Source organism: Schistocerca americana, chromosome 7 (genome assembly GCF_021461395.2).
Source record: "Schistocerca americana isolate TAMUIC-IGC-003095 chromosome 7, iqSchAmer2.1, whole genome shotgun sequence".
Classification (NCBI taxonomy): Eukaryota; Metazoa; Arthropoda; class Insecta; order Orthoptera; family Acrididae; genus Schistocerca; species Schistocerca americana.
This window is the reverse complement of record NC_060125.1, coordinates 436200094-436218170: the sequence shown is the minus strand read 5'-3', so window position 1 is coordinate 436218170 and position 18077 is coordinate 436200094. Positions and strand designations below refer to the sequence as shown.

Sequence of the window (18077 nt, the reverse complement as noted above, 5' to 3'; positions counted from 1 at the left end):
CACGAAACAGAACAGAAAATTTACGTTCCTAGCTTTCAAAACTTTGTTACTTCATCAGGAATCATTTAAAATGTACATTTATTTACACCCAAAGCTGATCTATCATTTTATTAATGAACTTTACTTGTTGACAAGGCCAACTGTATTGAAATATACTGAACAGCTGAGAATAAACATTTTAAACACTCTCCACACCTGTTAATGTGTCCTTTCCCTGTGAAATATTTAATAAGAAAATGAACAAGTAGATTTAATTAGGTGTATGCTGAAGAGGTGCTGAAGTTTGAGAGAATATGTGTTTATAGTATTAAGATTGGTATGGAAGTACAGTCTCTGATGTATGGTAATGATTCTACCAAGTCTTAATAGAATCAGGTGTAAAAACAATGATACAATAATACTTGCAGTTCAAAATTAAATGTGAGTAATGTAGAAGATAATTTAATAGCAAAAACGGTAAACAGACAGCATGTAGCAATGCAAATGCTACACATTTCAATGATTTCTTTATTGATAGGGTGCAAGATGTATTAAAGAAGATCAACACCAACAATATAGCCATTTACCAAATGTATTTTTTGGAAAATTCGAATGATAGAGGGTCGAGATGTTCCTAAATTGAAGAAGATGAATAACAGCTGCAGTATCGCTAGTGACATTAACAGTTCCGATGCTGTCAAAGGTAACTGAAGCTGTACTGAATCAACAAACTGTAAATTAATTTGAAGAAACCAAGATCTTCAACAATAATCTGGTTTCAGGTATGTGTACAGATAAAGCTGCTGTCATTTCTGCCTCAGTACATTAAGCAACTAGAAAACAAATCATTGCTACAGTGTAGACTTTTTGATTTGTCAAAAATTTTTAACACTGAGTTTCATGAGATTTTATTAAATAAAATATGGTTCTATATCTTCACAGGAAATTCAGTTTATTTAGGGAATCTTATTTAATTAGTAGAATGCTGGATGTGTGAATGATGTGTAATACATTTCTTATGGTCTTTGAAGTGTTTTTTGTATGATGCAAAAGTTAGAAATTCTCCCTCTCCATTCAAACAAAAATTTGTTTTAGCAGCTGTGATTTGCTATATATTTATGTGTCCGTCCAACTGGTTTCTAGAGATAAGATTAAAAAAAGTTGTCATTAATGGTACAGAGTCTGCGTACTTGAACCAGCACATATGGGCATTCCTCAAGTTTCAGTACTGTTTCAAGTTTTATTTATTGCTTGTTGTAATATTTATTACTTACTGTAATTACTTTCATATAACATAGTGGGACCACATACGTAAAGTTATTTATTTGTTGATAATTTAGAAGTCTGCATAACGTCATAAAAATAGAGATGTTGAAGTATGAAATAGATCAGACCACTGTAATGTAAACTCCCTCTGTCTTAATCAGAATAAATCACAGGGTCTACATATCATATGGAATCATAACACATAAGTGGAGCAGATTTTAAGTGCTGTTAATTTCCTTAGAAAAACAGATGATTCCCAACTCCCTTGGGATAATCGCATAGGAAATCTGGTAAGTAGAATTATGAAAGGTACTTACATTTTTCCTGACTGTGTCTTTGTGTGCATATTCCAGTGCTGAAAATGGCCTGCTGTGACATAATATATAGCAGTATATCATGTGGTGCCATTCTGTGGGGCCAACAAAAGAGTACAACCATGTATTTAGATTACAAAAAAAGACAGAGAGGATAATACACAGCATGGTGCCCAGAGCTCACAGCAGATATAGATTTAGAAATCTAAATATATTGACTCTGCCATTATCACATATATTTTGAAGTGTATAATTCTTGTCAATGGAAACCATTGTAAACACCAGCAATTTGACACATGCCATAAGTACAGTACCAGGAACAAACATGACTTGGTACCATTCCACTATAACTACAAAAAACACAGAAGTGCTTTGTGAGCAGATCAGTTAAACTTTTCATTGTCATATTTCAATGTATCAGGGAGCTACCAACTCAAAAATTCAAAACAAAAGTCAAAGGATTTCTGTTAGAACTATGTCCTTATGAAGATAATGAATTTTTAATTCTGGAGAAGGCAAAGGTGCAATTGTAACACATTTAACAGTGAACTTCTAGGATTTGGGTGTGATCTGCTGGTGAGAAGTAACATAATGCATATCTTTTGTAATGTATCAAATATTTGTGTTAGTAATATATTGTTGTATGCAATATCACATTAAATTAATAATTTGTTGCATGTGTATATGTTATATATGAATATATTGTACATATTTCAAAGCCTGCATCACATTATCTCTGTCTCTACAGTGATAAAATTCAATTCAGTAACATTTTCTGAGAGACTATACATGAAATTCACTTGTATTCAACAAAGTTTCCCTGCTGATTCAAATGTTTAACACTAGTTGAGCAGATTGGCATTGATGGTTCAGATAAATTTCATAAAATTAACAATATTAGCAGTATTTTCATTTTGTTTCATAGTGATTTGTGTTTTAAAGAATGAGTACTTTTAAAAAATAATGCACACATTCTTACAGTAACATTTTATTGAATTAAGTACCAGTTAGAATAGCTCATTGACATTACAGATAACAAAGTACTTAATACATCTCTGAAGAATTTCTTTCACTTTCAAAGAAGAGATTTATCCTGAACATGTTACTTCATTTAGTAATGTATGAGAGTGCTAAATATCACAATTTTCTAATACTGATACATCTATATTTAGGGGCCTGAAAACAGGCTAGTGAACTACTAAATCATACAAAAATTAAAATGAAAAAATAACACCTAAAATCATTATAAGCATTTGTCACACTTCTTTAACTCTTTTATCCGCATTCTCATCCTCTGCCTGTTGCATCACATGGGCAGCAGTATTATGTAACAAGCAACAGTTGAATACCAGCCCCTATAAAGTGACAACTCTGATCTAAGTAGAAATAATCATCCTTTAATATTTATTTTAAGTTGATGAGGTTCTTATGGTTTAGTAAGCCATTCATGGAATGAAAATAAATATAATTACAAAAGAACAGAATTGATTCCACTGCTCTCATAATTAATCTAGCTTACTGAATCCCACTAAGAACAATTAATGGTTGTCATAAGTCAAACATTCTGCTGAACTTATTTCAGCACGATATCTCACATAGTTACAATATTGTTATAAAAGTTAAAAAGATGTTCTTGAGGCTAATGAGAATATGCAAAGTTGGCAACATTGGTGGTTACAGATCTCCAGAATATTATTATGGAAACTAAGAAATTATATACAAACAAAATAAATAACAAATTTCCAGTGTGTGTTGAAACACAATGTGTAATTATTATGTAATATTTTCCTTTTTGTGATATTTATTTTGCAAACAGTACATTGCACCACAGGTTTAGAGCATTGAAGTTTATATGTAAATACCCTTATGTGGCATTATCTTATGACTTCATTCAAACAGATGTACAAAACATTTTTTCTTTATCAAAAAATGCGCTAGCTCAATTAAATAATAAGCATAACTGATTTTGCAATCAAGGCTATGCAACTTCAAGTGCCTTGATGTGTATGGTCTTCTTTTAATTAAAGGGTAGTGTGAGAAGCTCAGTTCAGCAAAATTTTTTACAGTATACAGATTATAGTTTCCTTACACTGAGTTAGGAAAAAAAAATTGTAAGATCTTTTCCTCCCCTTCCCAGTCCTTTACATTCAAAGGAAGAAATACAGACTTCAGAGCATGAGAGCTTGATACTCAAGATACGATACTATTTTGCTTTTGTAGTAAACCATTTATGGGAACAAAAGCCCCTCAACTTTCTGTTCTTTGGTACTCATTCTACAATTATCCATGTAGAGTTACAATTAAGACATTTTACATGATTTTCAGGATGAAGAAGTTGAGCTATTTTTTCCTTCCATTGGATGATCAAACATTAACAGATGATAAACCATCAAGCATTTTTTGTTTTAAAATGAACCTGCTGTCAACAATTTGGTATTCACTTTTTGCGATGCAAGAGCTATTAGCACCATGTAGTCTCACGGCAAAACTCTGCTTAGTTATAAAACTCTTGCATATTAATTAGCCTACATAAAAATATTTCACAAAATAATTATCTTTAATTTTTGGTTGTCAAGAGATTGCATGTGCATCTCATACCTTCTTCTGTTTTTGTGTTCCGTATTTCATGTCACTATTTTCTTACTACTGTTGACAGGGAACATATACAGCAGATTCTAAATCAAGTTGTAAATAAGTACATTACTGCTGGGACACTCTGCAGCCATTTACTACAAAATAACAGGCAGCTATGAAGAAGTGCTAACACAAGAAACTCATCATAATTTACACAAATTTTGTTTTATTGTGTCCTTTCAACTTAGTTGTCGCAGATGTTTCTGCCAATGTTATTTCCAATACATGACTGCCCATTACCTTTGATAATGAGAGAAGGTCCTAGCACTGTGCAAGAAAAAACATTGTCACTATCACACTTAACTGTACTTGTGTAGTGCTGCTACACAAGTAAAGATACTGACTTGGTCTTAGAGTCTGGTATCTTCGAACAATCGTCTGCTTAAAGACACATCATCAGCTGGCTTCACCAGGAACAACATCTTTGGCCATGGTAACACAATTTCAGTGATGCTGTTTTTATTGTACAGTATCTTTTCAGGATAGTTTTAAAAAAGCATAGGGCTCTACTAGAGCTGTGAATCAGTATGCAAAGAGTTGACAGGTTTTGGAAGTTCTGTATCCAGTGCGGGATTGTCTATTCCTTGTTGCTGAATATGTGACTTTGGTGTGGAATTCATGCCAGGCAGTGACTGTACACTGTATGAACGTCCCACTGGACTCTCATCAGGAGATTCTTCATCAAGCATACCTGTAAAAGAATAAAATACATGCTCTTCAGATTTAAGCTGATTTTATGAGAAATACAGATATGACCACCAAAAAATTCATACCTTTTCTTTAAGTATACAAAGTAGGTGGGTCTTACTTTCACTAAATTGTGTCTATGTACCTGATAGTCACTGAACTGCTTACATACTGGTATAAATGAACAGCAGCTACATAAATATTTATCAGAAATATGTAATGTACTTATGTTCTTAAATATAGTATTTAGAGGACCTGCATACTACATGAAAAGAAATGCTCTCATACACAAAAACTGCATGAGACCTCATTGTCATAAACATCCATTTCACCACTGTTTGGATGGCAGCAAAAAGCCATTATTTTCACGTTGATGACGGAGGACAGTGGCCCACAGATAGGTCTGTCAGAGGGGCTCAAGAGGATTCCACACTCACATGTTTACATTAAAGGTGGCTGAAGGATTCAAATCAGCAATTGTTGGACTGTAAATAGATTTTTTAGGCAGAACCTCCTTTCATCTTCCACATAAACTGTGTAATAACTAACTTAATAGCTACTGGTGTTTTTAAAGTTCAGTACCTCGGTCGGAAAAAACAGAAGCCTTCATTGTTAAGACCCCTTTTTCTAAGGAATGGGTGGAGGTATCAAGTTGAAATTGATGTCAAATGCTGAGGACTGTGGTCTCTTGGCAGTGAGAGAATTTAAGTTTTAAGTCGAGGCAGTCAAAAGATAAGGTCTCTTGTTAAGACCAATTTTTCTCAGGAACAGATGGCAATGTCGAATAATTAACGCATCTTTTTTTCTGCAAGCAGGTTGGTTTCATTAAGGATTCCAATACAACAAATTATTTCCCACTCTTTTGGCTACAAAAAACTATTTTGTAATATAACTTCTGTTCAGTGTGTCCTCAAGGGATCAGCATTCATTTGCTGGGTACGGGCTTGGCAACCCCAGGGGTCCTGAGCTAGGGGCCGGCAAGTGCCGCCAGACCCCTGTCACCGCAAGCTCCGGGCATGCTTCAGCAACCACTGTACAGCACGGCTGTGGAACATTCTGTATCTCAGGGAAAGACGATCTTGGCTTGACCACCTGAATTGCAAGAACAGAATAAACCTCTATAAGGAAGGCCTCAATCTCAAGGTGTGCTGCGCGCTGGTGGGATGCATGGCTGTTGAGGTGGAACAATCCTTAGCAGGCAACCTCTGGGGAAAATGCCACACCTCAGTTGTATAAGGATTACTCAGGCATTCATGGCTCTATCTGAGTGGACCCTTATTTCCTAAATTTTCCTTACCCCATCCCAGTGGAGAGGATGAGCCACTGGATACCAACACCCAGTCTAACAAGAGGGCTCATGTAGCCAGTCCTCCTGATTCAGTCAGTAGCAACAGAATGCATGCTGGTCCGCAGAATGTGTTTCTTATTGTCAAAAGAAGAGAGGATAGTTTTGAAAAAGTTTCACTGTTTTACATACAGAAAGGCTTACAAGGCATTGTTGTTGTTGTTGTTGTTGTTGTTGTGGTCTTCAGTCCTGAGACTGGTTTGATGCAGCTCTCCATGCTACTCTATCCTGTGCAAGCTTCTTCATCTCCCAGTACCTACTGCAATCTACATCCTTCTGAATCTGCTTAGTGTATTCATCTCTTGGTCTCCCTCTACGATTTCTACCCTCCACGCTGCCCTCCAATACTAAATTGGTGATCCCTTGATGCCTCAGAACATGTCCTACCAACCGATCCCGTCTTCTGGTCAAGTTGTGCCACAAACTTCTCTTCTCCCCAATCCTGTTCAATACTTCCTCATTAGTTATGTGATCTACCCATCTAATCTTCAGCATTCTTCTGAGGCACCACATTTCGAATGCTTCTATTCTCTTCTTGTCCAAACTATTTATCGTCCATGTTTCACTTCCATACATGGCTACACTCCATACAAATAATTTCAGAAATGACTTCCTGACACTTAAATCTATACTCGATGTTAACAAATTTCTCTTCTTCAGAAAAGCTTTCCTTGCCATTGCCAGTCTACATTTTATATCCTCTCTACTTCGACCATCATCAGTTATTTTGCTCCCCAAATAGCAAAACTCCTTTACTACTTTAAGTGTCTCATTTTCTAATCTAATTCCCTCAGCATCACCCGACTTCATTCGACTACATTCCATTATCCTCGTTTTGCTTTTGTTGATGTTCATCTTAGATCCGCCTTTCAAGACACTGTCCATTCCACGCAACTGCTCTTCCAAGTCCTTTGCTGTCTCTGACAGAATTACAATATCATCGGCGAACCTCAAAGTTTTTATTTCTTCTCCATGGATTTTAATACCTACTTCGAATTTTTCTTTTGTTTCCTTTACTGCTTGCTCAATATACAGATTGAACAACATCGGGGAGACGCTACAACCCTGTCTCACTCCCTTCCCAACCACTGCTTCCCATTCATGCCCCTCGACTCTTATAACTGCCATCTGGTTTCTGTACAAATTGTAAATAGCCTTTCGCTCCCTGTATTTTACCCCTGCCACCTTTAGAATTTGAAAGAGAGTACTCCAGTCAACATTGTCAAAAGCTTTCTCTAAGTCTACAAATGCTAGAAACGTAGGTTTGCCTTTCCTTAATCTTTCTTCTAAGATAAGTCGTAAGGTCAGTATTGCCTCACATGTTCCAGTGTTTCTACGGAATCCAAACTGATCTTCTCCGAGGTTGGCTTCTACTAGTTTTTCCATTCGTCTGTAAAGAATTCGTGTTAGAATTTTGCAGCTGTGACTTATTAAACTGATAGTTCGGTAATTTTCACATCTGTCAACACCTGCTTTCTTTGGGTTTGTTATTATTATATTCTTCTTGAAGTCTGAGGGTATTTTGCCTGTTTCATACATCTTGCTCACCAGATGGTAAAGTTTTGTCAGGACTGGCTCTCCCAAGGCCGTCAGTAGTTCCAATGGAATGTTGTCTACTCCAGGGGCCTTGTTTCGACTCAGGTCTTTCAGTGCTCTGTCAAACTCTTCACGCAGTATCGTATCTCCCATTTCATCTTCATCTACATCCTCTTTCATTTCCATAATATTGTCCTCAAGCACATCGCACTTGTATAGACCCTCTATATACTCCTTCCACCTTTCTGCTTTCCCTTCTTTGCTTAGAACTGGGTTTCCATCTGTGCTCTTGATATTCATACAAGTGGTTCTCTTTTCTCCAAAGGTCTCCTTAATTTTCCTGTAGGCAGTATCTATCTTACCCCTAATGAGATAAGCCTCTACATCCTTACATTTGTCCTCTAGCCATCCCTGCTTAGCCATTTTGCACTTCCTGTCGATCTCATTTTTGAGATGTTTGTATTCCTTTTTGCCTGCTTCATTTACTGCATTTTTATATTTTCTCCTTTCATCAATTAAATTCAATATTTCTTCTGTTACCTAAGGATTTCTACCAGCCCTCGTCTTTTTACCTACTTGATCCTCTGCTGCCTTCACTACTTCATCCCTCAAAGCTACCCATTCTTCTTCTACCGCATTTCTTTCCCCCATTCCTGTCAATTGTTCCCTTATGCTCTCCCTGAAACTCTGTACAACCTCTGGTTCTTTCAGTTTATCCAGGTCCCAACTCCTTAAATTCCCACCTTTTTGCAGTTTCTTCAGTTTTAATCTACAGGTCATAACCAATAGAGTGTGGTCAGGGTCCACATCTGCCCCTGGAAATGTCTTACAATTTAAAACCTGGTTCCTAAATCTCTGTCTTACCATTATATAATCTATCTGATACCTTTTAGTATCTCCAGGGTTCTTCCATGTATACAACCTTCTTTCATGATTCTTAAACCAAGTGTTAGCTATGATTATATTGTGCTCTGTGCAAAATTCTACCAGGCGGCTTCCTCTTTCAATTCTTAGCCCCAATCCATATTCACCGACTATGTTTCCTTCTCTCCCTTTTCCTACACTCGAATTCCAGTCACCCATGACTATTAAATTTTCATCTCCCTTCACTATCTGAATAATTTCTTTTATTTCATCATACATTTCTTCAATTTCTTCGTCATCTGCCGAGCTAGTTGGCATATAAACTTGTACTACTGTAGTAGGTGTGGGGTTCGTATCTATCTTGGCCACAATAATGCGTTCACTACACTGTTTGTAGTAGCTTACCCACATTCCTATTTTCCTATTCATTATTAAACCTACTCCTGCATTACCCCTATTTGATTTTGTGTTTATAACCCTGTAGTCACCTGATCAGAAGTCTTGTTCCTCCTGCCACCGAACTTCACTAATTCCCACTATATCTAACTTCAACCTATCCATTTCCCTTTTTAAATTTTCTAACCTACCTGCCCGATTAAGGGATCTGACATTCCATGCTCCGATCCGTAGAACGCCAGTTTTCTTTCTCCTGATAACAAGATCCTCCTGAGTAGGCCCCACCCGGAGATCCAAATGGGGGACTATTTTACCTCTGGAAAATTTTACCCAAGAGGACGCCATCATCATTTAATCATACAGTAAAGCTGCATGCCCTCGGGAAAAATTACGGCTGTAGTTTCTCCTCGCTTTCAGCCGTTCGCAGTACCAGCACAGCATGGCCGTTTTGACTATTGTTGCAAGGCCAGATCAGTCAATCATCCAGACTGTTGCCCTTGCAACTACTGAAAAGGCTGCTGCCCCTCTTCAGGAACCACACGTTTGTCTGGCCTGTCAACAGATACCCCTCCGTTGTGGTTGCACCTACGGTACGGCTATTTGTATCGCTGAGGCACGCAAGCCTCCCCACCAACAGCAAGGTCCATGGTTCATGGGGGGGAAGGCATTGCTGGCACCTTAAAATCTGTTAAGCGCTTACACAATGGGATCCTGTTAGTTTAAACATCTAGCTCCTTTCAGAAAATTCAATGCCTCAGGGAGTATGTGACAGACACTGAATTGTACAACATCATGAACTACATCAAAGGTGTTGTGACTTGCAGGAATCTAATTGACATTCCCCAAGAAAACTGGAAGCAGAATGGTCCCAGGAAGCCATTGTCAACCTGCAATATGTTATGAAAAGGAAGGATGGTGATCTTGTAAAATCCAACTCCTTTATCCTTACTTTTAACAGCACTAAACTATCAGAGCATGGGAAGACAGGTTTCCTATGCTCAAGTGTACGACCTTATTACCCAAATACAATGTGGTGTTTTCAATGCCAGCACTATGGGCACACTTCTCTTGGCTGTAAAGGAGAAGCTACTTGTAGCAAATGTGGTAAAGCTGCCCATGATGGAGTTGGTTGCTCCTCTCCTCCAAAGTGTGTCAACTGCTTTGGGCATCACCCTGTGTGGAGCATACTGCAGAGTTTTCCTTGAGGAACAGAAGATCCAAGAGATCAAAACGACAAAGCGCATCCTGTATGGTGAAGCCAAGAAGTTATATAAGTCCATGCAGCCACCCCCGTTTGCTGCCTCATTTTCTTCCATTCTGAAACAGCCACTCCTGAAAACTAATGCCGCTACACAAACAGATGTTGTTACTGTCAGCACTAGCACCTGCATTTGTCAATGCACATGTGCTGCTGCAGTTCCTTTGAAGCCTGCCCCTCCCTCCTGAACTTCAGAAAAGGCCATGCTTGCTGGCATCATGGACCTTCCTGCTTTTCCACACGTCAAGTGTTATGCACTGCCCAGCACTGCTACACCCACTACCACTTCTGAGGTTGTGGATCCAAAGTCGCCTCAGACAAAAGAATTGAAATCGAAGGTAAAGAATGACCCTCCGAAGGAGACAGGAGGTATGCAGTCTGACGATGTTGATGTCAGACTGGGGCAATCATCTTGCCTCAAAACTGAGCCTCCATCCATTGTGGGCTCCCCTCCCTGGCAGAAAGTCAGAATGAAAGTACTATCACCCTGATATATGACTCCCATTCTGCAGTGGAATATGAATGGATTCAGGACACATGTGGAGGAACTGGCGCCTCAGACAAAAGAATTGAAATCGAAGGTAAAGAATGACCCTCCGAAGGAGACAGGAGGTATGCAGTCTGACGATGTTGATGTCAGACTGGGGCAATCATCTTGCCTCAAAACTGAGCCTCCATCCATTGTGGGCTTCCCTCCGTGGCAGAAAGTCAGAATGAAAGTACTATCACCCTGATATATGACTCCCATTCTACAGTGGAATATGAATGGATTCAGGACACATGTGGAGGAACTGAAACTCAATAGCACAGCAACGTCCCCAGTGCTTGTGTTTACAGGAAACACATTTCAAAGCATCTGATGCCCTTGTAATACAGGGCTATATGCTATATCATAAGGATGACCTGACTGGGGAAAGGGCCAAAGGAGAGGTTGCCATGTTTGTGAATAATGGGCACCACTCCTTTGCTCTGCTCCCCCTGGATACTGACCGGCAAGCAGTTGCAGTTGAAATTCATGCAAATTGGAGGCTTACAGTCAGCTCTCTTTATTTACCTCCACTGGATGCAGTAGACTCTGAGGCTCTCATAGGTCTTATGGAACAACTCCCCAGACTGTTTCTCCTCCTGGGAGACCAATGCCCATCATGCCCTGGGGGCTCAACCTCTACTTGCCCTTGGGGTCGAGTTTGGAGAGCCTCCCGACATCTCAAAGAGCTGTGTATCCTAAACACTGGTACTCTGACTCACTTCTGCACTGCTGCTGGGTCATTCTCAGCCATCGACCTATCTCTTGATCCATCTTTCTACTCTCCAGCCCTCGCTGACACTGTTCACTGGGAAGTCACTGATAACCTTCATTCCAGTGACCACTTCCAATCCTCATTCACCTACTGGGCGGAGCATTGCTGGAAAAGAGGCCAACAACATGGATTATTGGCGGGGCTAACTGGGTGCTGTTCAGGCACTTGGCTGTGTTTGAACACTGTGACGGCATCCAGGAATGGGTGGACCACATCATGCATGTGATCCATCATGCTGCTGACCTACCCATACCAAAATATTTCGGCCCTCTTAGGAGGCGACCTATACCTTAGTGGACCGAAGAATGCCATTCAGCCATCCAGGACAGGCATGTGGCTCTTTGACTGTTCAAATGCTGCCCAACAGCAGACAACCTCACAGCCTTCCGAATCGCAAGAGCCAAGGCTCATGGCATCATTAAGGAGGACAAAAAAAGTCACAAGAGTGTCTGGAGTCCACCAACAGTTCCACTTCTTCTACAAAAGTATGACAAGCCATCCTTGCTCAGATGCTGGCCAAACATTTTGCAAATACTACAACTTCCCAAACTCACGGAGGGAGGCGGTTCTGATATCTCTCCTGGAACTATGAAGGGATTGTACGTCTCCCAGCAGATACAGGAGTATTGCCTTAATGAGCTGCATAGGAAAGACACTGGAATGAAAGATTAACCATCGTCTGGTCTGGTTGTCGAATGTAATAAGACTTGCACCAAGGCAGCCAGGCCTGCCCCTCAAGGGGCCTCCCAGCCAATGATGCCAAACGCTCATTTCCATTCCCATATGGTCTTTCCTGTCTCGCCGGTTTTTTAGGACCCAAGTTGGTGTCTTGCTGTAAGATCGATCTGAACAGGAGAGCGTGTCCCTCAGGGCAGTATTTTAAGTGTTACCCTCTTTGCCATAGCCATCAACAATATCATGTCTATGGTAATGAGTCCTGTACAATGCTCCTTATTTGTGGACGATTTTGCTGTTTTCGGTTCCTCCTCCAGTGTTGCAACAGCAAGCCACCAGTTGCAAGCTACAGTGTGGCAGTTTGAGGAGTGACCTACTCAGCTATTATCAAAGCTGTATCCCCCCCCCCATGAACCATGGACCTTGCCGTTGGTGGGGAGGCTTGCGTGCCTCAGCGATACAGATAGCCGTACCATAGGTGCAACCACAACGGAGGGGTATCTGTTGAGAGGCCAGACAAACGTGTGGTTCCTGAAGAGGGGCAGCAGCCTTTTCAGTAGTTGCAAGGGCAACAGTCTGGATGATTGACTGATCTGGCCTTGTAACAATAACCAAAACGGCCTTGCTGTACTGGTACTGCGAACGGCTGAAAGCAAGGGGAAACTACAGCCGTAATTTTTCCCGAGGGCATGCAGCTTTACTGTATGATTACATGATGATGGCGTCCTCTTGGGTAAAATATTCCGGAGGTAAAATAGTCCCCCATTCGGATCTCCGGGCGGGGACTACTCAAGAGGATGTCGTTATCAGCAGAAAGAAAACTGGCGTTCTACGGATCGGAGCGTGGAATGTCAGATCCCTTAATCGGGCAGGTAGGTTAGAAAATTTAAAAAGGGAAATGGATAGGTTGAAGTTAGATACAGTGGGAATTAGTGAAGTTCGGTGGCAGGAGGAACAAGACTTCTGGTCAGGTGACTACAGGGTTATAAACACAAAATCAAATAGGGGTAATGCAGGAGTAGGTTTAATAATGAATAGGAAAATAGGAATGCGGGTAAGCTACTACAAACAGCATAGTGAACGCATTATTGTGGCCAAGATAGATACGAAGCCCACACCTACTACAGTAGTACAAGTTTATATGCCAACTAGCTCTGCAGATGACGAAGAAATTGAAGAAATGTATGATGAAATAAAAGAAATTATTCAGATAGTGAAGGGAGACGAAAATTTAATAGTCATGGGTGACTGGAATTCGAGTGTAGGAAAAGGGAGAGAAGGAAACATAGTAGGTGAATATGGATTGGGGGACAGAAATGAAAGAGGAAGCCGCCTGGTAGAATTTTGCACAGAGCACAACATAATCATAGCTAACACTTGGTTTAAGAATCATGAAAGAAGGTTGTATACATGGAAGAACCCTGGAGATACTAAAAGGTATCAGATAGATTATATAATGGTAAGACAGAGATTTAGGAACCAGGTTTTAAATTGTAAGACATTTCCAGGGGCAGATGTGGACTCTGACCACAATCTATTGGTTATGACCTGTAGATTAAAACTGAAGAAACTGCAAAAAGGTGGGAATTTAAGGAGATGGGACCTGGATAAACTAAAAGAACCAGAGGTTGTACAGAGATTCAGGGTGAGCATAAGGGAGCAATTGACAGGAATGGGGGAAATAAATACAGTAGAAGAAGAATGGGTAGCTTTGAGGGATGAAGTAGTGAAGGCAGCAGAGGATCAAGTAGATAAAACGACGAGGGCTAGTAGAAATCCTTGGGTAACAGAAGAAATATTGAATTTAATTGATGAAAGGAGAAAATATAAAAATGCAGTAAGTGAAACAGGCAAAAAGGAATACAAACGTCTCAAAAATGAGATCGACAGGAAGTGCAAAATGGCTAAGCAGGGATGGCTAGAGGACAAATGTAAGGATGTAGAGGCTTATCTCACTAGGGGTAAGATAGATACCGCCTACAGGAAAATTAAAGAGACCTTTGGAGATAAGAGAACGACTTGTATGAATATCAAGAGCTCAGATGGAAACCCAGTTCTAAGCAAAGCAGGGAAAGCAGAAAGGTGGAAGGAGTATATAGAGGGTCTATACAAGGGTGATGTACTTGAGGACAATATTATGGAAATGGAAGAGGATGTAGATGAAGATGAAATGGGAGATATGATACTGCGTGAAGAGTTTGACAGAGCACTGAAAGACCTGAGTCGAAACAAGGCCCCCGGAGTAAACAATATTCCATTGGAACCACTGACGGCCGTGAGAGAGCCAGTCCTGACAAAACTCTACCATCTGGTGAGCAAGATGTATGAAACAGGCGAAATACCCTCAGACTTCAAGAAGAATATAATAATTCCAATCCCAAAGAAAGCAGGTGTTGACAGATGTGAAAATTACCGAACTATCAGCTTAATAAGTCACAGCTGCAAAATACTAACACGAATTCTTTACAGACGAATGGAAAAACTAGTAGAAGCCAACCTCGGGGAAGATCAGTTTGGATTCCGTAGAAACACTGGAACACGTGAGGCAATACTGACCTTACGACTTATCTTAGAAGAAAGATTAAGGAAAGGCAAACCTACGTTTCTAGCATTTGTAGACTTAGAGAAAGCTTTTGACAATGTTTACTGGAATACTCTCTTTCAAATTCTAAAGGTGGCAGGGGTAAAATACAGGGAGCGAAAGGCTATTTACAATTTGTACAGAAACCAGATGGCAGTTATAAGAGTCGAGGGACATGAAAGGGAAGCAGTGGTTGGGAAGGGAGTAAGACAGGGTTGTAGCCTCTCCCCGATGTTGTTCAATCTGTATATTGAGCAAGCAGTAAAGGAAACAAAAGAAAAATTCGGAGTAGGTATTAAAATTCATGGAGAAGAAATAAAAACTTTGAGGTTCGCCGATGACATTGTAATTCTGTCAGAGACAGCAAAGGACTTGGAAGAGCAGTTGAATGGAATGGACAGTGTCTTGAAAGGAGGATATAAGATGAACATCAACAAAAGCAAAACAAGGATAATGGAATGTAGTCTAATTAAGTCAGGTGATGCTGAGGGAATTAGATTAGGAAATGAGGCACTTAAAGTAGTAAAGGAGTTTTGCTATTTGGGGAGCAAAATAACTGATGATGGTCGAAGTAGAGAGGATATAAAATGTAGGCTGGCAATGGCAAGGAAAGCGTTTCTGAAGAAGAGAAATTTGTTAACATCCAGTATTGATTTAAGTGTCAGGAAGTCATTTCTGAAAGTATTTGTATGGAGTGTAGCCATGTATGGAAGTGAAACATGGACGATAAATAGTTTGGACAAGAAGAGAATAGAAGCTTTTGAAATGTGGTGCTACAGAAGAATGCTGAAGATTAGATGGGTAGATCACATAACTAATGAGGAAGTATTGAATAGGATTGGGGAGAAGAGAAGTTTGTGGCACAACTTGACCAGAAGAAGGGATCGGTTGGTAGGACATGTTCTGAGGCATCAAGGGATCACCAATTTAGTATTGGAGGGCAGCGTGGAGGGTAAAAATCGTAGAGGGAGACCAAGAGATGAATACACTAAGCAGATTCAGAAGGATGTAGGTTGCAGTAGGTACTGGAAGATGAAAAAGCTTGCACAGGATAGAGTAGCATGGAGAGCTGCATCAAACCAGTCTCAGGACTGAAGACCACAACAACAACAACATCCAATAAGGTTGAGTTCCCAACCCTGATTGGAAGGATAACATCATCAGCAAACATTGCAGTTTTGAACCATACTTTAAAGCCTCTGGAAGATAATTTATGCACGTCAAAAATAAGAGCAGACCCAGTACTGAGCCTTGTAGGACTTCACGTGTTATGTTCCCTTATTCAAAGATTAGTTTCATTCCTGTGACAGTCTACCAATATGACTCTCTGATTTTTGCTATGAAAGCAGCACTTCATCCATACAATGGGGATGGCATTAATGCCATAACATTTTAGTCTGCCAAGCAGAATTTTCTAGTCCACACTCTCAAAGTCTTTGGCAAGGTCACAGAATATATCAAAAAGACAATTTTCTCAGGTAGAGCTCATACACTTTGATTTGTAAGGTCGTATAAGGCTTTCTCCATAGATGATCCTTTACAAAAGCTGAACTGAAAAGCAGTTAACTATTTCCACTCGGAAACTGGACAACATTTTCAAGAAATTTTTAAAAGACTGGAAGGAGCAAAATGGGTCTGTAATAATAGGTGGATATACTTATCTTCAGTTTTATACATGGCTGTTACTACTACATATTTAAGTCACTGAGGAAATACGCTCTGAGTCCCTGACTGACTACAAAGATTTATTTACTTCTGTTTATTTACATTTTTTTGTCTGCACCAATAGTCATCAAATGATGACATTTGATGCATCAACTTATGTACAAAGGTTAATACATATCATATTTATCTATTATGTTTAACACATAAATGAATTATATAATTACAACTTACTTAGTTACTTACTCACTGGTCACACCGGACTCGAGAGTCCATTACTGCAGCGACGTATTTTCGCCATCTGTCCCTGTCTTGGGCTATTTCCTTCCGTTCACCTTCAATACCTAGGCTCCTCAAATCAGCCTTCACATTGTCCTCCCATCTATGCCTCAGTCTCCCCACAGGATGTTTTCCTTCTAGGTGCCCTACCAGTACTCTGCGCACTGCCCTGCCCTCATCCATTTGAGCTACGTGACCCGCCCATCGCAGCCTACGTGATTTAATAATACTGATTATGTCAGGGCTTGAATAGAGTTCGTGACCCTCTTCGTTATGCAGTTTTCGCCACTCTGCGATAATGTCATCCCTTTTTGCTCCGAAAAGTTTCCTCAAAATTTTGTTTTCAAATACTCGAAATGGCTTTTCATTTTGCACAGTGAGAGACCAAGTATCACACCCATACAGCATAACTGGTAGAATAATAGTTTTGTGTATTCTAATCTTTAAATTCCTAGACAATATCCATGATGAAAGTAATCTATTTAGAGAGAAGTAGCACGCATTTCCCGCCCGTAATCTCTTCTTCAGTTCGGTTTCAGTCTCATTTCTCGAAGTGATGTCCACGCCTAGATACTTAAATGTGTTCACTTTTTCAAACTGCATCTCTCCAACTCTTAACATTTCCTGATCTACTGCTGTTGGCATTCTAGTAGTAACCAGGTGTTTAGTTTTGTCTTCACTTATTCTTAGATCTACATCTTCACTAGCCTTGATTAACGCGTTCGCATTTGCTGTTACAGATTCTTTCCTATCGCTAATATACCCTAATATCTTAATATTTCCATTATATAATTACAACTATTCTGACAAATTACCTACTTTATTATAATTGTTTCTATGCTTATTTGGAAAGGTTTATATATGTTTCTGGATTACAAAAATTTCTGCTGTATATTATTTCACACTCTGCAGCTACTTCTATGTGTTCTTTACTTGCTTGGAAAAAATCTACATCTTTTGATAACTTGCAGTTTGTTCTGTTTAGTACAATTTGGTTTTGTTAAGGAGCTAATAATTCTTTCAGTGAATACAGACATTTGTATGTAAGAAATGATTTTTCTTCTGCTTGAATTGAGTCTCCAGTACATGCTTTCACAGATTCTTGCAATTAGTTGTACCATAATGAGTACCTGCTACACTTTTGAAACCTGTAATGTGTTTCTGTGAGAACATTAGGCCTATTTCTAATGGCAGTTAATTTGATGTTAGCAAATCAAGGCACTGTAAGATTTCCATATTCTTTAGAAATGCCATCATACCATCATAGATAACAGAATTTGCACTGTTTAGGGACCAGTTG

The 18077-nt window shown here is 39.6% G+C and overlaps 1 protein-coding gene across 1 annotated transcript in view; it reads right to left on the bottom strand.

Moving 5' to 3' along the window:
• Positions 1–2531: 2531 nt before the first annotated feature.
• The window catches only part of LOC124622328, a 296285-nt gene continuing 280739 nt past the window's right edge, over positions 2532–18077 (bottom strand). Inside the window, exon 5 of the mRNA XM_047148005.1 lies at positions 2532–4884. Within this exon, the coding sequence (XP_047003961.1) occupies positions 4703–4884 (182 nt within the window). The 3' untranslated portion in view covers positions 2532–4702. The remainder of the gene's footprint in view (positions 4885–18077) is intronic.